This window comes from Schistocerca piceifrons, chromosome 3 (genome assembly GCF_021461385.2).
Source record: "Schistocerca piceifrons isolate TAMUIC-IGC-003096 chromosome 3, iqSchPice1.1, whole genome shotgun sequence".
NCBI lineage: Eukaryota > Metazoa > Arthropoda > Insecta > Orthoptera > Acrididae > Schistocerca > Schistocerca piceifrons.
This window is the reverse complement of record NC_060140.1, coordinates 471897248-471924593: the sequence shown is the minus strand read 5'-3', so window position 1 is coordinate 471924593 and position 27346 is coordinate 471897248. Positions and strand designations below refer to the sequence as shown.

The 27346-nt window shown below is 42.9% G+C and overlaps 1 protein-coding gene across 1 annotated transcript in view; it reads left to right on the top strand.

The window, feature by feature from the left end:
* LOC124788135 (F-box only protein 32) overlaps positions 1-27346 on the top strand; it is a 542142-nt gene that overhangs the window by 368600 nt on the left and 146196 nt on the right. The window contains exon 3 of the mRNA XM_047255273.1: positions 26215-26309. Within this exon, the coding sequence (XP_047111229.1) occupies positions 26215-26309 (95 nt within the window). The remainder of the gene's footprint in view (positions 1-26214; positions 26310-27346) is intronic.

Genomic DNA, 27346 nt, shown 5'->3' with positions numbered 1-27346 from the left:
CCGGGAGAACCAGCGCCTGTCTCTCCTATTCTTCTGTGTTGCGCGATATTTCCTGTTGGGTAAACCGAGCCCTCAATCTGTCCTCTTAAACAGCCATTCTAGGAAGTGGTTGCCAGTGACAGGCCTGAGACTGGCTTCAGGAACGGTGCGGCAGCTGCAGTTGATATATGGACCGCCGTCGCTGCGTTGTTACTCTGTCGAAATATCCACCCCGGAAGGTCCGACTTCTTGGTGTGACACCCTTGCTTAATGCTGCTCGTAAGTTGGTTGCTTCAAACACGACGTTCTCATACTCTTTCTCGTATGGTTAAAATCATGTGGTTTACTTGCAGTGCGAAATACCCAGCCTGTTCGCGTCACGCTTAGACACCTCACACAGTAAGCTTTAAAGCAACGTCTTCATAGGATGCGCGTGTGGGACATTGTCACTAAGATTAACTGGGAATAGGTGGAACATAAGCCAAACGGAAATATCGTAGTAAGACTTTAAATTTAAAAAAAAGGGATGGCACCGAGCGAGGCGTTGCTATCGTAATACACTGGATTCTTACTTGGCCGAACGAAGGTTTTCCATGTTTTCTCTAATTCGCCTAAAACGAATTTCGGGGTGTTTCCTTTGAAAGGGCACTGCCAGTTTCTTTCCACAATTTGAACTTCTACCCCATCTTTGATGACGTTAAAGATGGGACATTAAACCCTAACCTTGCTTTACGAACGTACTCCGTACGGCACTGACGCGTAGCAGAACTATATCAAAGTAGGACAGGACGTACCCAATTGAAACTTATGTTCTCTGAACGTCCACTCTGTAAACCAGTGTACCAGTCATTTACAGTGTGTACCGTGTGCTGCAAAGGCGAGGGGAAGTTGGAAGGGGAGAGGGCATTGACAGGTATGTAAGTTAGCAAGGAATCTAAATAAAATTCCAACTTGGCATTTTTAACTCTTAACGTAGTCGCAGAGTCCATTAACAGACCTGTAAGAAATGACAGAACAGCATTCACACCTTAGTTACTCTGGCGAATTTATTTCATGATTAGATAAATGGTTGAATTGCAAAGAAGTTACAGAGAAGCTCAGTATTGTGTTAGATTGACTACGCTACAATTCCGCAGGTTGTCAGACGAACAGGGAGGTGCGAAGCAGCTGGGGTTCATAGTGAACCCAAATGGGTTAAAAGAAAAAAGGCAGCTCAATGAAACCAGCTGCGTATGGTTCACAGACGCCAACTGTTCGTCACCAGGCGCATCGCAATGATTATTTCAGTTGCATGTAATTTTAGTAATGGGTTTTTGATGATTAGCAAATTATACTTTGTCTGGTTAACATCTTTTTCTGTCCTTCTAGTACTTACGTGTGCTTAACAGGCTGGAAAGCCTCTCTTGCATAGTGGTTGCTACTCGTACTGCCCTCACTATGTACCGGGTAGAAAAAAAATTAAAGTGCTGCTCGAAACAGAGGTGCAGTGTAGGCTGTAATTATCGTATTTGAACGAAACATTCTTATGCGTTAATGCGGAACCGATTTACACTGGAAAAAATTAGTTTCAATTTTGGCCACTGACATTGTGAATGCAAGAAAGACGCATAGAAATGTTTCCATGTGCAATATATTAAGAATGGGTCATGGGTAGAAAAGGTCAAACAAGTGAAATAGGTATAATGTTGATTTTATCGTTAACCATGGCTTGCACTATTTGTTTCATATGGCTCAAATGGCTCTGAGCACTATGGGACTTAACTTTTGTGGTCATCAGTCCCCTAGAACTTAGAACTACATACACCTAACTAACCTAAGGACATCACACACACATCCATGCCCGAGGCGGGATTCAAACATGCGGCCGCTGCGGTCGCGCGGTTCCAGACTGAAGCGCCTAGAACGGCCGGCTGTTCCGTATATGCACCAGAGACTTGACGAGATGCTGCATTCGTAAAACGACGTGATCAACAGTTGCTCGCAGCAGTTCCAAGGCAATCTGAGCAGCGTGTTCCTGTGTAACGGCCTTCAGATCAGATAGAGACAGAACGTGTCCCTGGTAAACACATTTTTTAGATGTCTCCAGAGCCAAAAGTCACGTGGATTCAGATCAGGTGATCTTGCAGGCCGTGCATCTGGAAAGCCTCTGGAGATAACACGTTCGTGGATGATTGCATTAAGCAGATCGTTCACTGGGTGTTGGCCCCATCTTGCATGAAAACAATAGTTTCCACACAGTTGCGCTCTTCCAGAAGCAGGAATCACATGCTGTACAAGGTGGTCTTGATAGCGTATAGACGTCATTGTAAATATGACGTGTCCTCCAGGTATATTCTCTTCAAAGAAGGACGGACCGAGAATAGATGTGCTTGAGAATCCAAACCACACAGCCACAGAGGGCGATTGCTACGGCTCTTCATTCGTAACATTCGATTTGACAGTAACCCAAAAGCCGCAGTTCTGTGTATTCGCTGCACCCTGTAGTGTAAAATGTGCCTCGCCGCTCCAGAGAATGTTTCCCGGCCACATGTCGTTCACTTCGATCAGTAGCAGAAGCAGAAGAGCAAATTCAGACCGTTGCTGCGGATCGAGAGCCTTCAGTTGCTGAGCCGTATGGGTCTTGTACGTGTACCAGATTAAAATGGACCACAAAACTTACCGTCGACCACGGAATGGGCAGGTCTACTGGCAGTGCACGAGCACTACCCGGAACACAGGCTGCATGGTCAGTCACAGCAACACAAAACTCATCAATAACTTCCTGTGGGATAGGACGCCTTCCTTTTCCAGGTGCGACACCAAGGTCACCCATGTGTTCAAATTTCATTATCGTCTACTGTAAATCATTTAATGGAATCGGGCCTCCCCTCAAACCTTTCAGTTGGCAATACTCTCTCAGTCCAACACTAATTCATGCCGTCCGCATAAAACAGTTTCATTAACAACGAACAGTCTCCCTTCTCGATGGTCATAGTGTTCATTCACGTAATGGCTTGTCTAATAGCAGCAAGGATGTCATACCGCCATACAAAAAGTGTACGGCGCCAGATACGCACCTGGTGGCCATTATTGGAACTAATTTGTCTACTAGCACAAATCAGTTCCGCATTAACGCATTGACATATCTACCAAGCTCAGCTGCCGTATGATAACTACAGGCCACGCTTGACCTCTACAAGTAGCTGCACTTTAATTGTAACCACCAGGTACTAGTTGGGATCGCGACTGTCGTCAGCTGGTACCTCACCTCATAACGCTTCATGGTCCTCCACTTCGCCACTCAACGATGTAAGTTGTTCGATTTCGTCCAATGCGGCAGCGTTTAGTACGTGTACGGTGGTCGCTGTGTGACAAGTTGAAACATGGTGAGCCCCAAAACACACTTCGCCCTCTCGGCACGCCAGGTCCTCTTGACCTCAGTCTAGGTCTGTGTACTTCATGTCCGAGCAGGGGATGCCTGGGGTCGGTTTCCTGCTTCTTTTTCTCAATTTCTGCGGGTGGGAGAGACTCACAGAGGTCTTGTGAAATCAGAAATGGCAGACGCTTGGAGACTCAAAATATCCCCCAAATGTCCCTCGCAAAGTTTCAAAATCAGCTACAACTAACGAATCTAGGAAAATGCTACAGCTCCTAAGTATTATTCCCGTTGAAAGTCGAAGACAATATACACACTGTCCCGGCAGGGGTGGTCAATATTTAGGGATAGGATATTGGGAAGCGAAAAGTCTAGCAAACATGGGCTCTAAAATGCGTTCCTTAAGAGCTATGAGCACTTATTCAATAGCAGAGATGTCTCGCAGTAGCGATAATGAATAAGTGCTCGCATCTCTTAAAGTGTGCACTTCAGAGCCGGTGCTTACTGGACTTTTTTTTCTAGTTTTGGCCCATACTGACACCACTCAAAATATGGAATGCAGAGAGCACGCAAGTAGAAGAGACTTGTTTCTCAGTATCGAAGATAAAGTATGTGCTCGTAGCTGTTAAGGTATGCATTTTAGCGCCCACGTTTTCTAGACTCTTTCCTTTCGAATGGTCGCTCCTGTCATATTCCGGAATATTTACCATTCCTCCAGCGACAGAGCCAGCGTAGAGGCGTTTATGCTACAGTTCTTTCGGCACTTAATACGCGAATGGAATTGGACGAAGCCCCAATAGGTGGTACAATGGGACAAACACTCTGTACCATGTACTTTACAGTATTTTCTTGAGTATAGATCTAGAAGATTTGCTGTATTCTGTGTGTAAACTAAGGAGACAGTGATCATTTTGGTGGGGGAGGAGTGTCGCCCCGCGGGAACGCTACAGCTGCCGATCAGAATTACTTTCTTTCCTGTCTTGGGAATTTCAGTGTATCTATCTCGTATTATTTTACGTTAGTTACTAGGGAAACATGGTGATAACATATTAATGTTTTGACCAATATTCACATTAAATCAGTCAAAATTTAAAAGCGTTTTAACCAAAGTCATTTTTTCTCTAAAGTGGTATGTATTAATAGTGTTAGGCTTGCCTTGCGTTTTAAATGCAGGACTGTTATTTTAAGTTGGAGAAAAAACAACAGGGTGGAACGATCGTCCTGAACTAATGCTTTAAGCAGACGTGTATCTCGGCTACCATCATCCATTTTGTAAAAATGCGATAGGAAACACTGTCACAAAATTGGTACAATACAGAAATATGTAAGTTCAGGATGCTAGCGAAAAAATTATCGATCCGTTGTATCTTTTGAGAGTTTTCAATTGGCGAAAAATCCTGCATCCCCGTGTCTCATCAACAATTTCCTTTAAGTATAAGCCTTAAATATTCTGGAATAAACGAATTTGTATGGTATTGAAAATTATATTGAAATTCCTCCAGCGATTAAAGAGGAAACAGTTGTCATAATACGTGGCTTCAGAAGGACAGGCTTTCCGTTACTTGTTGTGGTTGTTGATAGAAATGCTCTAAAGTCTTATGATTTTAGTTCCTATTTAACTGACAGAATTTTTGTGTCTAATTTTAGAGTAGTGGCTTAGTGGATATATACCGGACTACAAATCCACATGTCCAGGGTATGATAACCAGTTGCTCCTGGGATTTTTTTCTGTAAGTTAACCCAGTTTTCACTTCTGGCAGTTATTTTTTAATGTAAAATGATCGTTTAAATAAAAAACTTTTTCATATAATACATTTTTAAAACGGACTAAGAAATATAAAATGATTTCTCCTATCCTCATATAGATCTAAACCTCATACAGATAGTCCTGAAAAGTTTTGCTTATAAATTTTTAACAGCTTCGAAAATACTTGTACAATTTAAAACGAAAGACGCGGAGCGCATGTGGTAGACCGTATTGCGCGCACCCACGTTTTGTGTTTTAAATTCAACAAGAATTTCCATAGCTGTTAAAACTTCACAAGCACAAATTTTCAGAATTATCTGTATGGGGTTAGGAGTCTGTATGGAGCTAGGAGAAATTATTCTATACTTTTCAGCCCGTTTTAAAAATGTATTATATTAAAAAGTCGTTTATTCAAATAATTATTTTCCGCTTTTTAGTTTCATGTATATCAAATTTTGCAATCGATTTCAAACATTACGATGAGATTACAACAGAGACATTTGGTAAATTTCAGGATTATTCCACTTTCTCTTCATCTGAGGCAACTAATACTTTGTTCCCTCCAACGATTGTCTCACTAGAAGACCTGGAAGGTGAAAATTAGAGAGAATCGATCTACCAGCAACCGTTCTTACCACGAAACATTCGCAAGTGGAACAGGCAAAGGGGGAAGTAGCAGTGGTGCACGAACTACTCCCCGCCACACACTAGACACGAAGGTGGGTTTCATATTGCACTGTCATCGACTTATGAGCTGTGTTCAAAGTTTTAAGTCTCTAGCTCATCGGGAAATGATTGTGGTAAACAAAGTACCCTCCGCCACCACCAGACAAGAAAGCGAGCTAGTAAAAACGTGTTAAAATGCTGTTTTAAGAGCGTAATGGTCACTTTCTAGCGCTGTAGCTGGGATAGGACTGCTAGCAAGCGCTCATGTCGGGTTCTCCATTTCTAGCTGAAGTGGTTCAGCGTGGAGACCTGCAAAATCATGTTTGTATGTGGCCATGGCCACACTGAATGAAGTTGCCTGTTTTGTTGCTACATCAACGCGGCCTGCACAACACGTTTACAATGAAAGTGCAACCACTGAGAGCAGTTTAACAAGAACATGAACAACTTAGATGCAGATATCCTCGGTGTAGCGGGACGGCTTAAATCACTTAAAACTAAACTCCGTCCGAACGTGTCTCGGAAGGCCCAACGGTGTCGACTGACCGCCGTGTCTTCGCCAGCCTATTGGCTTCAGTGGATGCGGATAAGGAGGGGCATGTGGTCAGCGCACTGCTCTCCCCGCCTTATCGGTTTTAGTGACAGGTTAAATCACTTAATAAAGGCAGTGCTATCGGTTCAGATTTTATAGCAGTTACGCTCCTTTCAGAGTAAGCTGATACAATATCTCCAGGTTTAGCAGTCATGTACAACCGATTACTCGTTGAAATATCAGTGCTTAAAGACCGGAAAGTTGTACATGTCACACAAATTCCCAAGAGAGGAAATAGGAGTAATCTGATAAATTAGAGGCCCATATCGCTAACATCGTTTTACAGTAGGATGTTGAAACGTCAGCTGCGTGCGAACATTATGAATTACCTCGGAGATATGGTTTGTCGTCAAATAGCTTACACTGATTCAGAAAGCATCGTTCTTGTCAAACGCAACTGGCTCTTTGTTCTTACGAAGTAATGAGTGCATTCGACAGGGAATGTCAAGCTGATTCCATATATTTAGATTTCCAAAAGCCTTTGGACACCATTTCTCAAGAGCGACTTCTAATCAAACTGCGAGTCTATCGAGTATCGTCTCAGTTTTGCGACTATATTTGTAATTTCTTGTCAGAGGGGTCACAGTTTGTAGTAACTGACGGGAAGTCATCGAGTAGAACAGAAATAACATCTGGCGTTTCCCAGGCAAGTGCTATAGGCCCTCTACTGTTCCAGTAGTGTCAACAGATGATCAAAACCAATGGCACAATGATTTAGGCAAGATATATGTTCAGTGTGAGAAGCAGCAATTGACTCTAAATAATGAAAAGTGTGAAGCCATCCACATGAGTACTAAAGGGAATCCGCTAAATTTCGGTTAGATGATAAATCATAGAAATCTAAAGAATGTGAATTCAGCTAAATAATTAGGGATTAAAATTAGGAACAACTTAAATTGGAACGAGCACATAGATAATGTTGTGGGGAAGGAAATCCAAAGACTGCGTTTTATTGGGAGAACTCTTGTTAGAAGATGCTACAGATCTACTAAAAAGAGTGCCTACACTACGCTTGTCCGTCTTCTGCTAGAGTACTGCTGTGCACTGTGGGGTCCTTAGCGCACAGTACTGACGGAGGACATCGAAAAAGTTCAAAGAAGGGCAGCTCGCTTTGTGTTATCAGGAAATATGAGAGTGAGTGTGACGGATATGATACGCGAGTAGGGGTGGCAATCGTTAGAACAAAGGCATTTTTCGTTGCAGCTAAATCTTTTCGCAAAATTCCAATCAACAACTTCGTCCTCTGAATGCCAAAATATTTTGCTGGAGCCCGCTTACAAAGGGGGAAATGAACATCGCAATAAAATAAGTCAGGGGTCGCACTGAAATAATTAAGTATCGTTTTACCCCTTGGAGAGTGGAATGATAGAAAAGTAGTCTGAAGATATTCGATGAACCCTCTGCCAAGCACTTAATTGCGAATTGCAGAGTACTCATGCAGACGTAAATGTGGATGGTCGAAAAAAGATCCTAACCGGCGGGGACCAGAGACGCGTGTTAGGCTTCTCGGTGACTGTGTATTCGAAACCCGACAGAAATTGCTGCTGACAGTAAATTCTAAGTCCGCCTCAACCAGTTTCCGTGCGAACGCAGGAAGGGAACTGTATGGAATGGACATATGGAGCAGGCCGTTGCTCACAGCAGCCCATGAAGCTGCACGTATACATTGGGACAAAAACTACAGGACCTGGACAGTAGCTCACTGAAAGCGTGTGGTGTCGTCCGTCTAACCCCGATTTTTTCCTATTTTAAGCTGATGTATCGAATGCACCGTAACCCCAGTGACACTTTTAACCCGTATTGTCGAGGTCGTAGTTCGTTCTGAAGGTGGTTCTGTAACGTTTTGAGAGTGTTTTTCGTTCTGTGACTAGGGCCCACACGTTCATGCTACCGTGAAACTTGAAGAATGTTCATTTCCATATTTTTAGTGACACAAGTGTTGCGGTTTCTATGTACTTTCATGATGAGAATGCTATGAATACCCCGTCATCCAAGGTGATAACAGCTTTGTTCAAAGGGCTGCACGCACACGTTCTTGGTTTGACGAACGCTCGGGCACCTTACCACACCTGGACTGTATCACTAAATGATCCGATCTTGCTCGCATAGAAGATACAGGGATTGTACTAAAATACGGAAACACCGCTTGAACATAAATGCAGATGGAAGCCAAGCCTGCAGGTTGCATTTGACCACGAACTGCACCTCTGGGATATCCTCAGTACGTGTCAAGTGTCAGTGGTCAGAAGAGTGTTCTGCATAGTTGTGAACGCATTATGTCTGAGCTAAGTGAATTCGAAAGTAGGCAAATTGTTGGTGCTCGTATGGTTGAAGCTTTCGTAATCAAGATAACCTAAGAGTTTGATGTTACAAGAGGCACCATATTGAAGATGTATACCGCATACAGGAAAAGCGGCAAAACATCATCCACTAAGTCATGACGCGAACGAAACTGTGTTTTGAGTGATCGTGACAGACGATTATTGAAGAGGACTATGGCGGAAAATAAGGGAACGACGGCTGCTAGCTCACTGCAGAACAAAGTCGCACTCGCGAACTCCGTCACCTCCAAAATAACACTAAGGGAACTGCATATGCAGGGAATTGCTCGGCGAGCGGGAATTCCAAAACCACACACGAGTGATTCAAATACCTGCAACAGGAAAACTTGGTGCCGAAGCTATAAAACCTGCACCGTGGAGCAACGGAAGAAAGCCATTTGATCGGATGAGTCTTGTTTCATATTGTTTCCAACTTCTGGCAGAGTTTACGTCCCAGGAGTGAAACACTGGGGACTCGGTAATGATTTAAGCATCTATATCGTGACAGTCCATGGGCCCAAAATCGTTCAAATGGCTCTAAGCACTATGGGACTTAACATCTGAGGTCATCAGTCCCCTAGACTTAGAACTACTTAAACCTAGCTAACTTAAGTACATCACACATATCCATGCCCGAGGCAGTATTCGAACCTGCGACCGTAGCGACTGAAGCGCCTAGAACCGCTCGGCCACAGCCCATGGGCCCAATGGGTGCTCTGCAAGTTCGCATTACTGTCAAGAATTATGTGACCGTTCTGGCTGATCAAGTCAATCTCATGGTACAGTGTTTGTTCCCCAATGGTGATACTGTGTTCCAAGACAACAGAGCCCTTTTTGACACAGCTCCCGTTGTCCAGAACCGGTTTTTTGAGCACGGCGATGAGTAGTCGCATAGCCCCTGGCCGCCACAGTCACCAGAGCTCAATATTATTCAGCCTTTGTGGTCTACTTTGGAGAGAAGAGTGCGGGATCGGTGTCCATTTCCATAATCTTTACCTGAACTTGCGACTATTTTGCAGGAAAATGATGTAAGTTTCCCTGGGAAACCATACAGGACTTTCCCATACAGGACCTGTATTTATCCGTTTTAAGACGACTGGAAGCCGTTTTGAATGCCCTGGTTTTCCTCCACTGTATTAGACACGGTAATGTGATGCGTTTCTGGCGGTTCCACATTTTTGTCGTCGACATCCTACTCCTTGGTGGTTGTTTGGGGGAGGAGACCAGACAGCGAGGTCATCAGTCTCGTCGGATTAGGGAAGGAAGTCAGCCGTGCCCTTTCAAAGGAACCATCCCGACATTTGCCTGGAGCGATTTAGGGAAATCACGGTAAACCTAAATCAGGATGGCCGGACGCGGGGTTGAACCATCGTCCTCCCGAATGCGAGTCCAGTGTACTAGCCACTGCGCCACGTCGCTCGGTTTCTTGAGTATTGCTCGAGTGAGCCACTGCGCCACGTCGCTCGGTTTCTTGAGTATTGCTCGAGTGTTTAGGATCCGTCCAGGTCCTATTGAAGGAAGACATCGAAGCAATTCAGAGGTGGGTTGCTAGATTTGTTACCGGTAGGTTCTAAAAACACGTGTTACGGAGATGCTTCGGGAATTCAGCTGGGAATCCCTGGAGGATAGGCGACGTTCTTTTCGAGAAACACCGTTGAGAAAATTTAGAGAATTGGCATTTGAAGCTGACTGCCGAAAGGTTGTACTGCCGCCAACACACGTTATGCGTAAGGACCACGAGAAATTAGGGCTCATACGGAGGCATATAAATAGTCGTTTTTCCCTCGCTGTATTAGCGAGTAGAACAGGAAAGGAAATGATTAGTAGTGGTACAGGTTACCCTCCGCCACATACCCTACGGTGGCTTACAGAGTATGGATATATATACTTATGAATCCAAGGCAAAATAGTATTTAGGTATTTAAGGAGATTTTCACTTGCCGCCTATTTCCGGAGAGCTATTAACATCCATCCGTTCGTAAAAAAAAAGATGCTGTTTCGGACGTTAACTGTTCTACACATCCTCGGAATAAGGACACTTTCGAACCGTTCTTTCTTAGTGTACCAAGTTTTACATACTCTTTACTGCATTTAAAAAAGTGCTTTCGTAAGCTCTATTCACATTGAACGTCACGGACCGGAAAGTCAGAAAATTCCACAATGCATTTGAAATTGCGGGATTCACACAGGCCGTCACAGGAACGCAACGTCACCGTCAAGGTTTCCGGGGAAGGAAGTTATGACGTTGAAGTGTTCCTCTAAGATCGCGTGTGAACCAGTTCTCGCTAGGCGCTCTCATACTATGGTACTGGATTTTGTGCTTTAATGACTTTTCAATCTGTGTTTCATTATTTGATTTGTTTTCATGATATTTCGCGAAGGATGCATCAGGACTTCATATTTTTCCCGGGAGTGTGTTATCGCAAAAACAACCCAAATATCTGAAAACCATAAAAGTCAAAGCAACAGTTATGTTGTCCGTAAAAAAGAGCAGTGGATAGTAAGTCTTTTAATGTTAAGTGTTAAAACAGTGAAAAATGTCAGTTTAATTTATGAATGATTATGAAGAAGTAGCAAAGAATAAAGTAAAAAGGCTCTTTGTACTACCTTCTAAGTATTGCTTAATATGTTCGCAAATACTTGTACGTCAGGGGTAAATATATATTGAGTGTAACGTAAATGTGTTCGCGAATGTGGACTACCGTCGGGCTGTAGAATGGAATGACGATAATGACAATTCGTGCCGTACCGGGACTCGAACCCGGATTTCTCGCTAATTGCGAGTAGTTACCTAACGGTATGGCTATCCGTGCACGACTCAGGGCGACACTCATTCTTACATATCTCGTCAGACTCGCGTCTACAACCTATTCTCGTAGCGGTCGCGCGGTTCCAGACTGAAGTGCCTAGCGCCGCTCGGGCACACCGGCCGGCACAGGTGGAACATTTTACATGAATGTCGCTTGCCGGTGCATATATGTTCAAAGGAACTTTGCATCGTATTTCAGAATAACACAGGACTGCAATATCGTATTATATAGTTCGTTTTGAAATGTCTGGACAACCCTTTACCTATTCTTTTAGTTCCAAGTAGTTGTGTAAAATCTGCTGTATCAACCTTGTCAAAAACGTCCCTTACCTGTCTTCTTTTTTGCTTTGGCCGTTACTACCGATCCTAGTTCCTTAATGCTGATACTATTTTGCTGCCCCTCTGTCATCGTTGAATGCAGGAGTGAGTGACGCGACTTTACGCCGACGTTCCCTCTGGTGTGAACAGAACCACTGTTTTATGTCGCTGTTCCATTGACCCTCAGTGCGATGTACATTTACACTCCACCAGTCACTTTACGGCGTGTGGTGGAGAGTAATTTCTGTATCGCTGTCACTTGCGATCTTTCCTTTTCCAATCACGAATGCCGGCTTTTGTAGCCGAGCGGTTCTAGACGCGTCAGTCCGGAACCGCGCTGCTGCTACGGTCCAGGTTCGAATCCTGCCTCGGGCATGGATGTGTGTGATGTTCTTAGGTCAGTCAGGTTGTAATGTTGATGCATTATGTTGTTCTGAAAGCGGTGCTGATATTCAAGACAATAAAAGCGGTTTAAAAGCTGTGAGCTATCTGCATTACTGAGCAACTGTTTCACCAGGTATCCAGTCCAGCTTACCAAATTCCCAACCAGACTAACATTAATTATAATCTTTTAATAGTCATCTTACGACAACCGGTGATATATATATAAAAAGAGAATTTAAATAAAAAGAAATAAATCAGTTTATATTTGGACATTTATTTTAACATTGATCGTTGTTCCGTTAAAATTTCAGCATATTAAACTTGATTCATAACTAAACTGGTTCCTAATTTAGGATTGTGAAAATGTGGGTTTGTAATCTTACGGAACACATCAAGTATGGAGCCAAGATTGGGAGACTGCATACAACACTGTATTCATAAAATAACACACGAAGAACGTTGAAACATATGCAAGAGGAAATTAACCACAACCAACCGATTCAATTTTCTGTCAAAGAAGTTACGGTCGCAGCACAATCCTGTCCGTCATGAAATTACCACACATTGGCATACTAAATTCATACTAACTGTCTGTGAAATCTTCCCGAAAAGAATAGCTGAGGGCTACTTTGATGATTACTAGACATGCCTCACGTTGTCAACTGGGTTTACACAAAGACTCTAACTCCACAATAATTTGGTAATTAAAATAAATTACATCGAAACGCAATTTACAAAAGAAAAACCTCGAACTGGTTACTATCGTCATACTATTAACCTGATGGGTCAAACAATTGTATAAGCACGTGGTACTGGTCTTACAAAGTACACCCCACGTGGGTGAAACATAAACAATAGTTGCTATATTGAAAAATATTGTCAAGACGAGTCGTTATAATCTCACGCACATTCGCATTTAAGATCGATGATCTTAGTTAGAGTTACGGATCATCAACACGTGGTTCCACTTTGTTCACAAAGTAGTGGCAAAGCAGCTACTGGGAGATACTCTGAACTTCACACTCGAATTACACTGCATTGCAATTTAAGATAACATAAGATATATTAGATCTAAGCCTGAAACAAAGGTGATTAAATTTTCTGTTAGGCTGAACTTAGCAGAGACGCGCTTAGCCGGAGATCTTACCACTTCAGACACTCGCCGCGGACAGACTGACGTGGGCCCCTACCGAGAGTGCTTCACAGATACAAACGGAAGTGACCAGAGAGGCAGCTTCCTATACCAACATGACAAGGGACGGACAGGACCATACTAAAAATAGAAACCTCTTTTCTTTCAGAAAGCGTAGCTGCCTGTTCCGACGTTGGTCCTACTGTTCTCTAGCAGACAGGCTTGTCTGCTACCATGAAGCATGCAACGAGAAATACATTTGCTCATTCATCCTTTCACACAGAAGGGAAGGGGTATGACAGTATCTTATCATATACACAATATAAAAAAAGCGCATGTAGCTTCCATATGAGACTGTGTGACATGAATTACATATAATCTGTGTTTTAAAGTGTAGTAGTGTGACAGATCGTTCTTGTTTATATGTAAAAGTAACACGTTCCACTGCTCAGTCTCCTCCCAGATGGAGTCAGAAACACCACAGTAAACTCAGAAGTGGAATGTATGCCGTAAATGACAACAGATTTAAGAAATTAACGTGGAAGGAATCAAACAGAGACCTTTCAAGGTTTAAGAAGTTCTAAGTCTAGTGGACTGATGACCTCAGATGTTAAGTCCCTTAGTGCTTAGAGCCATTTGAACCAATCACGAATGATTCGCGGGGAGAACGTTTCTTACAAGGGAACCTCCCCATCGCACCCCCCTCAGATTTAGTTATAAGTTGGCACAGTGGATAGGCCTTGAAAAACTGAACACAGATCGATCGAGAAAACAGGAAGAAGTTGTGTGGAACTATGAAAAAATAAGCAAAATATACAAACTGGGTCGTCCATGCCTAAGATAGGCAATATTAAGGGCGATGTGAGCCGAGGAGCGCCGTGGTCCCGTGGTTAGCGTGAACAGCTGCGGAACGCGAGGTCATAAGTTCGAATCTGCCCTCGGCTGAAAATTTTGCTTTCTTTATTTTCGCAAAGTTATGATCTGTCTCCCCCCCATGAACCATGGACCTTGCCGTTGGTGGGGAGGCTTGCGTGCCTCAGCGATACAGATAGCCGTACCGTAGGTGCAACCACAACGGAGGGGTATCTGTTGAGAGGCCAGACAAACGTGTGGTTCCTGAAGAGGGGCAGCAGCCTTTTCAGTAGTTGCAAGGGCAACAGTCTGGATGATTGACTGATCTGGCCTTGTAACAATAACCGAAACGGCCTTGCCGTGCCGGTACTGCGAACGGCTGAAAGCAAGGGGAAACTACAGCCGTAATTTTTCCCGAGGGCATGCAGCTTTACTGTATGATTACATGATGATGGCGTCCTCTTGGGTAAAATATTCCGGAGGTAGAATAGTCCCCCATTCGGATCTCCGGGCGGGGACTACTCAAGAGGATGTCGTTATCAGGAGAAAGAAAACTGGCGTTCTACGGATCGGAGCGTGGAATGTCAGATCCCTTAATCGGGCAGGTAGGTTAGAAATTACCGAGCTATCAGTTTAATAAGTCACAGCTGCAAAATACTAACGCGAATTCTTTACAGACGAATGGAAAAACTAGAAGAAGCCAACCTCGGGGAAGATCAGTTTGGATTCCGTAGAAACACTGGAACACGTGAGGCAATACTGACCTTACGACTTATCTTAGAAGAAAGATTAAGGAAAGGCAAACCTACGTTTCTAGCATTTGTAGACTTAGAGAAAGCTTTTGACAATGTTGACTGGAATACTCTCTTTCAAATTCTAAAGGTGGCAGGGGTAAAATACAGGGAGCGAAAGGCTATTTACAATTTGTACAGAAACCAGATGGCAGTTATAAGAGTCGAGGGACATGAAAGGGAAGCAGTGGTTGGGAAGGGAGTAAGACAGGGTTGTAGCCTCTCCCCGATGTTGTTCAATCTGTATATTGAGCAAGCAGTAAAGGAAACAAAAGAAAAATTCGGAGTAGGTATTAAAATTCATGGAGAAGAAATAAAAACTTTGAGGTTCGCCGATGACATTGTAATTCTGTCAGAGACAGCAAAGGACTTGGAAGAGCAGTTGAATGGAATGGACAGTGTCTTGAAAGGAGGATATAAGATGAACATCAACAAAAGCAAAACAAGGATAATGGAATGTAGCCTAATTAAGTCGGGTGATGCTGAGGGAATCAGATTAGGAAATGAGGCACTTAAAGTAGTAAAGGAGTTTTGCTATTTGGGGAGCAAAATAACTGATGATGGTCGAAGTAGAGAGGATATAAAATGTAGGCTGGCAATGTCAAGGAAAGCGTTTCTGAAGAAGAGAAATTTGTTAACATCCAGTATTGATTTAAGTTTCAGGAAGTCATTTCTGAAAGTATTCGTTTGGAGTGTAGCCATGTATGGAAGTGAAACATGGACGATAAATAGTTTAGACAAGAAGAGAATAGAAGCTTTCGAAATGTGGTGCTACAGAAGAATGCTGAAGATTAGATGGGTAGATCACATAACTAATGAGGAAGTGTTGAATAGGATTGGGGAGAAGAGAAGTTTGTGGCACAACTTGACCAGAAGAAGGGATCGATTGGTAGGACATGTTCTGAGGCATCAAGGGATCACCAATTTAGTATTGGAGGGCAGCGTGGAGGCTAAAAATCGTAGAGGGAGACCAAGAGATGAATACACTAAGCAGATTCAGAAGGATGTAGGTTGCAGTAGGTACTGGGAGATGAAAAAGCTTGCACAGGATAGAGTAGCATGGAGAGCTGCATCAAACCAGTCTCAGGACTGAAGACCACAACAACAACAACAACATGATCTGTCCGTTCGTTCATTGACGTCTCTGTTCACTGTAATAAGTTTAGCGTCTGTGTTTTGCGACAGCACCGCAAAACCGTGCGATTAGTTGAGGAAAGGACGTGCCTCTCCAACGGGAACCGAAAACATTTGATCGCAAGGTCGTAGGTCAACCGATTCCTCCACAGGAAAACACGTCTGATATATTCTATACGACACTGGTGACAGCATGTGCGTCACATGACAGGAATATGTTGACCCACCTAACTAGTACACTTGGCGAATGGTTAAAAAGATTCTTCTACCTTGCCCGATTTAGGTTTTCTTGTGGATGTAATAATCACTCCAAAAAAAGTGATGAAAACATAAGGGTTTGTTACATAAACTGAAAATAAAAAGTTAAAATTTTAGGTCAAGGGAAGATTTGAACCAAAGACCTCTAGTTCCGCAGCTGTTCACGCTAACCACGGGACCACGGCTCTCCTCGTCCCACACTGCCCTTAATATTGCATATGTTAGGCATGGACGACCCAGTTCGTATATTTTGCTTATTTTTTCATAGTTCCACACAACTTCTTCCTGTTTTCTTGATCGATCCGTGTTCAGTTTTTCAAGGCCTATCCACTGTGCCAACTTATAACTAAATCTGAGGGGGTTGCGATGGGGAGGTTCCCTTGTTAGGAAGTTTCGAGTGGGTTCCAATCCCTCTAATTTTACCGTTATGGTCTTTTCGCGAGATAAACGTTGGAGGAAGTTATATACTGGTTGATTCTTCTAGCAATGAACCCTGTCGGAACTTTAATAGTAAACGACACTGTTATGCAGGAATGAAAAGACGAAACGCGGTGCTCGTCTTAGGATCTTGTCTAATTCCTCTACGAATGCTACCTGGTACTCGTCCCAGACTGACGAGCAGTATTCAAGTATTGGTCGAACAGTATTCAAGTATTTGTCGAACGACGAGGGTTTTGTAAGCTATCACCTGTATGGGTGGACTAGGCTTATTGGGGACTCTTCCAATGACTCTCTCTCTGGCAGCTGTCATACCTGCGATTGGTTTCACTTGGTCGTTCCACTTTAAACGGTTGCCTATGCATCTACGCATACTCCTTGACATTTAATGGATGTGACTGCTTCCAGTGATGGTTCTGCAATCCTGTAATCATACTCTAGCTGAATTTTGTGCCTATTTTTGCTCAGGACGTTACATCTGTTTATGTTGATAGTCAACTGCCAGTCACTGCACAAAGCGTCGAGCCTTCGCAAGTCGCTGCAATTTACTAGCTTTGTTACTTCTGTTTATATGACAGCATCGTGATATTTCCGACGTTACCCATTAGCTGAGCATATATTATTTCCCAAGTCAACATCCATTGTTCTCACACTCAGCACATACTGACCATACAGGGACGAATGGGTTACCGTTAGAAACATTTTTTAAGCGGCGGCTGACATTCTATACCGATTTTGCACCAAAACTTACTATCCGCGGAAATTTTTAACATAAAAGAGAGTTTTAACAGTCAGTAGGCAAAAGTGCATCATGAGCACCCAGCGTCATATCTATATTAAAGCTGACTTACTAATCACGAGTGTAATATTTCATTTTATCTTATTACAAATACCATTTTATTTGTTTTAAAGTACTTATTAACAGAATAATTTCATACAGCACTATCATAGATAATAAGCGTGACCACGGTGGTAGTCCATTATTTCTGCCCCTGGCCCCTCCCGCCGGAGGTTCGAGTCCTCCCTCGGGCGTGTGTGTGTGTGTGTGTGTGTGTGTGTGTTTGTTGTTCTTAGCATAGGTTAGTGTGTAAGTCTAGGGATGGATGACCTCAGCGGTTTGGTCCCTTAGGAATTCACACACAGTTGAACATTTCTGCCCCTATGAAAAACAAAAAGTACTCGAAGATTATATTCTTACGACAAACACCGTTTATACTGGGGTATTATAATGCCCTGTAAAAAAATTTGTTCGCAGTTTCGTCCATGGAAATATGTATACAAGGATGTTTTCGTGATTATTATTTCACGTCGTTCGGTTTATTTTTGAAGATATTTTACCTTCATTCCCACAACTACCTTATCGCAACAGCTGCATTCATTTCAAATACTGTCATTATCTAAAACTATGAAAGTGCGAAAATTCCTCACGAGTCACCTGATTTACATGTATTGTTAAAAGTAGTGGTCCTACAACACTCCAATTGGGTGCCCCAAAAATACGTTAACGTCTTAAGATTTCTCTCTGTAGAGAACGACTCGCCGCGTTCCCTTTGTTAAAACCTCTGTTCTGTTTGCTACGAACACTTCAATCCAATCACACAGCTGCTCTGACATTCCGTACTCTCGTATCTAACGCCTTCTAACAGTCAAAGCACACGGCATCGATCTGACCTGGGCGCCGGTGTCTGTTGCTTTCTGAGCGTCGTGGACGAACAGAGCGAGATGAGTTTCACACGATCGTTGATTCGACTTGCAGCCTACTAATCTTTCCAGTTTGAACGCTTCGAAGTGGACACGTAAGTTGCATATTTCCTGTCGCCAAGCCCCCCCAACACTTCCAGTACGTATATTTAGTTTTTGTAGATCCATCATATAGACGTGTATGCGGGACTATGGCTGATCAGTAACTCATAGCAAAGGGATGCCAACAGCCGTAATTCTTCCTAAAAATTCCATGATTTAAGCAACGATTTTCGGAGCTACGTTAGCGTCATTTTTTCGTATAGGGGCCTGAAGATGATTAATGAAGCGTCGAAACTAGTTGATTAAATACACTACTGGCCATTAAAATTGCTACACCAAGAAGATGACGTGCTACAGACGCTAAATTTAACTGACAGAAAGAAGATGTTGTGATATGCAAATGATTAGCTTTTCAGAGCATTCACACAAGGTTGGCGTCGGTGGCGACACCTACAACGTGCTGACATGAGGAAAGTTTCCAACCGATTTCTCATACACAAACAGCAGTTGACCGGCGTTGCCTGGTGAAACGTTGTTGTCGTGCCTCGAGTAAGGAGGAGAAATGCGTACCATCACGCTTCCGACTTTGATAAAGATCGGATTGTAGCCTATCGCGATTGCGGTTTATCGTATAGCCACATTGCTGCTCGCGTTGGTCGAGCTCCAATGACTGTCAGCAGAATATGGTATCGATGAGTTCAGGAGGGTAATACGGAACGCCGTGCTGGATCCCAACGGCCTCGTATCACTAGCAGTCGAGATGACAGGCATCTTATCCGCATGGCCGTAACGGATCGTGCAGCCACGTCCCGATCCCTGAGTCAACAGATGGGCATGCTTGCTAGACAACAACCATCTGCACGTAGAGATCGACGACGTTTGCAGCAGCATGGACTATCAGCTCGGAGACCATGGCTGCGGTTACCCTTGACGCTGCATCACAGACAGGAGCGCCTGTGATGGTGTACTCAACGACGAACCTGGGTGCACGAATGGCAAAACGTCATTTTTTCGGATGAATCCAGGTTCTGTTTACAGCATCATGATGGTCGCATCCCTGTTTGGCAACATCGCGGTGAACGCACATTGGAAGCGTGTATTCGTCATCGCCATACTGGCGTATCACCCGGCGTGATGGTATGGGATGCCATTGGCTACACGTCTCGATCACCTCTTGTTCGCATTTACGGCACTTTGAACAGTAGACGTTACATTTCAGATATGTTACGACCCGTGGCTCTACCCTTCATTCGATCCCTGCGAAACCCTACATTTCAGCAGGATAATGCACGACCGCAAGTTGCAGGTCATGTACGGGCCTTTCTGGATACAGAAAATGTTCGACTGCTGCCCTGGCCAGCACATTCTCCAGATCTCTCACCAATTGAAAACGTCTGGTCAATGGTGGCCGAGCAACTGGCTCGTCACAATACGCCAGTCACTACTCTTGATGAACTGTGGTATCGTGCTGAAGCTGCATGGGCAGCTAGCTGTACCTGTACACGCCATCCAAGCTCTGTTTGACTCAATGCCCAGGCGTATCAAGGCCGTTTTTACGGCCAGAGGTGGTTGTTCTGGGTACTGATTTCTCAGGATTGCCAAATTGCGTGAAAATGTAATCACATGTCAGTTCTAGTATCATGTATTTGTCCAATGAATACCTGTTTATCATCTGCATTTCTTCTTGGTGTAGCAATTTTAATGGCCAGAAGCGTAATACAATTTTAAGAAGAATTATGGCTGTTAGTATCCTTTTTCTATAGACTTGCAATACGCTCCTAACAGGCAATAAACGCATTGCACACAGAAATTTCCAAATAACTTGCTTTCATCTGCAAGTATATTACTGCGTTAGTATGAAACTAGGTGTTGTATATGGTTGCTATACTGTACTCTAGCTTGCAGGCGTAATAAGTAGACCTCAGAGTTTAACCTCTGCTTTGGGCGACGATACCTACGCATTTCGTCTCTCGTTGTTTCCCACACAACCTACAAATGCAAACCTTTCTCCCAGTCATTGAACAGCGACAAATTTATCTATTGCGTCGCATGTAGCGCAGGCGAATGAACGGGGAAAGCAAGCCTAGAGTTTCGCCACTAATGAGCTATTTCGGCGCTCACAGAAGAGAGTGCTACGTTATAACGCAATGTAGAGCACAGCAGAGCGGACAGTGGCGCCTGGGTGCCGGCTAGTGGTAGCAGAAGCAGACGGGGACCCCCGTGCGTCACGCCTAATGAGCAATGCCGGCTAATAACGCCCCAGGGCCCGGCCGCGCCTCCCCCTTCACCTGCCGGAAGGCTTGCAGGCTTGCTTGTCGCTGCGTCTGAGTCGCCAGGTTGCACAGGCGCGCGCGTATTTTTAACCACGTTCCCGTCTCTTCTGGTGGGGCAGTCCGCGTTTGCGGTCAGCGACTCTCCTCGCAACACTCCGCGCTACACTGCGCACAGGCGTCTCCACCAATGGCGAACGTCGCTTCCATAAATCTTCACATAATTCGGTATTTCACAGTTCGACGTTCGATAATTCCAAGGGATCTAACAATAATGAACGTTCGATTGAACGAAAGTTTTGATCTTCAAGGTGGAATCAGCAAGAAGTCGAAAAACAAGTAAAACAGTAATGTACTTTCAGTAACATAATGTATATATTTCTTTTTGTATTCACTATGTCCCGCAGTTGACGAACACGTTGTGTTGGGTCGATCTAGGGGTGGATGCCAAGGAATAGGTGGGTGCGGAAACAGAGAGCAAAACAATTAGCTCACGTAATATGTATGTTACTTTGTTTACTTAACATTCTTCTGCAAGTCCAAATAGTATTCCGCACTTGTCCAGACACGTTCTTTATAAACAATTCCAGTAACAGAGAGATAAGATGGTAACACTGCGAAGGCTCCAAGTGAACGCGATTAGGCTGGCTGGCGTCGGTGCTGCGACTCCTTAAAGGGGTCCTCACACGTTCAATAATCTAAGACCGTCAGTGTACTGTAAGTCTCAGGGCGCGTACTGACTTATTGTCAATAGAAGAAACACTGACGAACAGTACTGATGGCACTCAAAATATTCTCAATATTGTCAATACATACTGAACGTGTAACGCCAAGTGTTGACTCTTTGACAATATTCTGCATTTAGATGTTGGCACAGCTTCATGAACCAGCCACCCGGAGTTATGTTCTCAATTCTCCTTGGTACATAACACATGCACTCCGTCTTCAGGCCACGAGTGTACCATCCGACCGCCGAGTCATCCTCAAGTAGGATGCGGATAGGAGGGGCGTGGGAGCAGCACACAGCTCTCCCGGTCGTTATGATGGTATCCTTGACCGAAGCTGCTACTATTCGGTCGAGTAGCTCCTCAATTGGCATCACGAGGCTGAGTGCACCCCGAAAAATGGCAACAGCGCACGGCAGCTGGATGGTCACCCATCCAAGTGCCGGACACGCACAACAGCGCTTAACTTCGGTGATCTCGCGGGAACCGGTGTGTCAAAATCAATTTTGAATGTAGTTTTAATAAGCCTATGCAAGGGTAAACATAGTATTTAGCATTTTAGGATCGTCAACGTAGGACCATATTTACTTTATTAATTTGAAAATATATTATAGGTTGGTGATTTACATAGCAGTTAGGAAAAACGCTTCCACCTCGAAAAATTCATCATATATCTGCAAAGATTAGTAATAGGTCTGTGAAATGCATCAGAATTTTACCAAATTAACACAAAACGTAAAAACAGGCATTACATCAATTTCCTTACCATATCCTTGCCATGCAGGTACAATTGCTCCGTAGAATTATTTCCATAGAATTTTACTAACTGTGGTTTCTGATGTCACAGAGCTAAACTTGGAGAATTCGGATGACCTGCCTATCGCCACAAATCTCAGTACCCTTAATCTCTCCTCGACTGCGGTTGACTCTCTCATTTATGTATTTTGCTACTCTATTTTATTTCATAACAGCATTAATAACTTCTATGATGCAGGGAGATAACTTATGAGATCTTTCGAGTACGTAATTCTGACTACAGTCAGTAAATTGTCATGTGATCAGTCGCTTCTTTTTTTTACCTCTCCCGGACTCATTTACTTCCGTTGTTTACTGTTGCTTGCAAGCAGTGGCTTATATAACTGCAGCACACGCTTTCTTCAGTTTATTCGACACATTAATCTTGTAAAATCGCGTTTTCAGCTGACAGTTTTCGCCAATGTTACTGTTGGTGTGATGGTCGCTTCCATATATTGAAGATTCGACAAATTAATATCGTCAATAAGTACTGAACGTGCGCTGACCCCATAAGCCGGCTGGGCGGTGGTGCTATTCGCGCTTGCATCAGAGGGTGTGCCTACGAGCCGGCTGCAGATTGACAGGATATTACTACCAACCTCTGGACGTAGAATGCCTAGCGTGGTGTCGATAGTGTTCGTTAACACGTTTTATTTGTGTAGAAAAGGCTACTTGTTTGTTTTATTTCAGCCTGACCGGTATCGGCATACATGCCTACCTTCAGTGGTCCTATAGAAGACACATAGTAATACAATACATAGTTCTAAATTATGAACGAAAACTCACGAAGTACCGCTGTAATATTCTACATAAATGTTTTCATTCAAAAGGTATAAAATATTCTACGAAGAACCAACGTAACTGTCAGTCAGTGCATAGTACTGTCTGTTGTGGGATTTGTGAGTGTTGCAATCTTGCGTTATTTTGTCCAGTGCATACACGTAATTTATAATTTTTTGTCTCCATAGAATTTTTGCGGATGTTTTCAAAGCATTTTTTAAAATTTTTTAGCTAGTTTTCAGCATGTCTTCATTGTATTTTGTATGAGGTATCGTGCTTTATAATACCAGCGACGTACTCTGTTTCAAAAATGGCTCTGAGCACTATGGGACTTAACTTCTGAGGTCATCAGTCCCCTAGAACTTAGAACTACTTAAACCTAACTAACCTAACGACATCACACACATCCATGCCCGAGGCAGGATTCGAACCTGCGATCGTGGCGGTCGCGCGGTTCCAGACTGAAGCGCCTAGAACCGCTCGGTCACAGCGGCCGGCGTACTCTGTTTCAATCTCAAATATTCCGGTCATGTGCTTTATTCCTCCGAGCTATAGGTGATGAGCACAATCGTTTTATCTAATTACTTTGTTTCGTTTCTTAATAATAAATATATAAAATACAATTCATTTAAAATTAAACTTTATAAAATGCAATTAGAATAAAATACTGTTGTGTGTAGATTCAGAGGTAATTTTGTCCCTGAACGAGGATATCTACCAACTGATAGATATAGTTCTTGTTTCTTAGGTATGTTTCCTCATTTGCAGTATTATGTGTACTTTTTTACATGTGGGTAACGGTTTCTACTTCTTCGAATATGTTGAGATAATTGCGTTCATCTGTTGTGTGTAAAAATTGACAGGCACTGTGACATGTCTCTTACTTCATGATTTTATCCTCTAGATATTTTAGTTTATCAAATAACTTTTCTGTACATATGGAAGCAAAAAGTAACAACTACAATTTGAATTAAAAGAAAGTTGATTTTTTGCCTACTTATTTATTTTTTGTTTATTATAAAATTTAAAAGGAAGGCCCACAAATTTCCGGTAATTCATACGGAAACTCTTAATTTCATTCATTTTTTCTAAGCTGTGTGATCAGCGATCACATTTTCTCCGCTGATCTTCTTAAAAACGAAGATATATCATTCTTATGAAGCTGATGAGCCACTGGCGGCAAACCCTTCAATGCATAGATGGACAGCGAATGAATTAGACTTTTATTTAAGCATATAACCAGTGGCAGCTCGATATAACCTACGACGGATATGTCCTGTTCTCTACATTAACTACGCTATTTCAGTAAGCATTCTTCAGGAAGTGGGAACTCACCTACCTGGGTCCACTTCCTGTCTCGTTATGATAAGTTTCCAACAAGCCTATCTTTCTGCTTCATTATTGCCGACATAGTGGATGACGAAATGCCGAAACTTTCCGCAATATCCTACTCTTTTTTCAGTACGCCTGTCATGCCCTCAACAACCCGTTTCTTTTCTTCTTTGAAGCTATTTTTACAACTAATTTATGCGTGTAGTTGTGCATTGTCGAGAAAACAAGGGGATGTCGCGAAGAGCAGAGTGTTGAAACAATTCTCTGAACCGGCGAAACAATTCTAATTATTGAATGTTATGTAGTTGCTGACTTCGAATTATAATGTTTCCGGGGTGATTTGTCATGACAATCGTGTCGATTTATCAAGTGCACCAAACCACACAACATTATTTCGTATTTTCGTGGTTTCTCAAGGGACTTACAAATAAGTTCGATTTATCGAGGTTCGTAGTAGCAAGAGTCGACAGTATTAATTTCTGCAGGGATAGCCTTTCATCGAATTAAAACGTAACAATGAAGTCCTTTATTGTCTTAGCATTTTTATTTCGTCGATGTGCTTTTCGAATCACAAAACGAAGGGGGCGTCGCTTGTGGATCATAGTTTGGTACTATATCTCACATTCTATTTTTTCCTCCCTCCCTCCCCACCCTCCGTTATCCTCTGTCATATCCACTTTTAACATGCTTCAGATGTCTAGGATTTACGTCATAACAAACATATAAAATGTTTTTAATATAATAATAATAATAATAATTTCTTAACACAAGTGTGAAGTAGTACTTCTTTTTCTTTCTCTTGTGCCTTAGTCCCGCATCTACGCGGTGTCTGCATGGTTTCTATTGGATTTGGCGTGGTTAATTTAAGAGGTGGTTGTATGCCCTTTCTGTCGCCACAACATTAACCCGGGATGGAAAATCTGTCTGTATTTACTGTAATTCATGCGACAGAGTGAGGGTACAAGCCTGGTATTTGCTCCTTCGAAAGTGGAAAACTGCCTACAAACCACATTCAGGCTGGCCGACACACAAGCCAGACGGATTCTATTCGGGGCCTTCGCACCTGCTGCAAGTGGCTTGCTAACGTGGGCAGCTGTCTAGGCGGGTTCAGTGTGTAGCACTTTAGCGTAACTACGAATTGCAATTCAGAGAGATACGCCATTTGAGAACATTCGTCCCAAAATTTGAGAAGTACTTACGTCATGCAACTGATTTATCAGCACTCTCACCTTCGACAAAATTAAAATTTACACAGCACATTACAGATGTGCGCACTCACCATCCTCAGTCTGTCACTTAACACTCAGGTCACAACTGAGATCAGCAGACTGTGGATACGTGAGTATGTAAATCGGGGCAGTGTTGTTTCTCTCAGTCACTTCTGCCTATTTTCGGGAAAAAAGATTATTATTTTCTCCCCCCCCCCCCCTCTCTCTCTCTCTCTCTCTCTCTCTCTCTCTCTCTCTGTGTGTGGAGTGTGTTTCCTCGTCCGTCTTGCCTTACTAACGTCGTGTGGTATTGCCAATTTTTACTTGTGGACTCACGAACCCTGTAAGATTTATAGTCGACAGCCTGTGAATCTGTGCCTTTTCCAGACTCGAATGTTTCCTGCAAACCCATTCTTGCAAGGAACTTAAAAGTATCGTTGTAATTTTCTAGAATTCCTTCTATTTCTGATACTTAGTTTCCAAAAGTGACTGAGAAATTTGAAAATTTTTATATGTATGAAGTATAAGGTGACCATTTTCGTGTGTGCACGCGCAACTGTCCTGAACGCCTGCCTGTTGTTTCAGGATGGACGAAGAGGACAAGGAGAACATGGTGACGGAAGAGTCGCAGCCTACCGACACGCTGGCCATCGCGCAGAGCATCAGCAGGGGCGCCTCTGGTGCGTGCTTATTCTGATTCTTCTGCATTATTACCCACCTGCACCTAACCTAGCCCGAGTCCACACGTTTATGTGCTTACTTATTTGTCTGTCCTATATGTGTGGTGCTCTGCATCTTTCATATTTTGATAGTTTTGACATTTTGTCAGTGTTTCATTTTTTTCACATATTTGTATAAATGAAGTACTGACAAAATGTCAGTTTGGTTTCCAGTTAGGCTTTTCAACAGAAAATGCTGTATATGCTTTCATTGATCAAATATTAATGCTTCGAATACCTGAACATAACCCAATGCGATATTTTGTGATCTCTGAAGGCTTTTGACTGTATGAATCATGAAATTCTTCTTGATGAGCTTAAGTATTGTGGTATGAGTGGGACAGTGCACACATGGTTTAATTTATGTTTAACTGGGAGAATGCAGAAGGTAAAATTAACAGTACAGATAGTCTACAAAAATCAGCAGCATCCCCCAGCTGTGGAGGTACCAAGAATGTTGACCCACAGGGTTCAGTCTTGGGTCCCTTATTGTTCTTAATATATATTAACGACTTGCCACTCTATATTCATGAAGATGGAAAACTAGTTCTTTTTGCTGATGATACAAGCTTAGTAATCACACCCGACAAACAAGAATCAGCAGAGGAAATTGTAAATAATGTCTTTCAGAAAATTGTTAAGTGGCTTCTTGCAAATGGAATCGCACTATATTTTGAGGAAACACAATACATACAATTCTGTACGGAAACGACAAAACGCTATTGATAAAGATAGACTCTGAACAGAAGTCTGTTGCTAAGGCAGAATATTAAAAATTTCTGGGTGTGTGCATTGATGAGAAATTGAATTGGAAGAAACACATCGATGATCTGTTGAAACGGTTAGGTTCAGCTACTTTTGATATTATGGTTATTGCAAATTTTGCTGACAAACATATCAGTAAATTAGCCTACTACGCCTATTTTCATTTCACTGCTTTCATATGGCATCATATTTTGGGGCAATTCATCATTAAGAGAAAACATATTCATTGCACA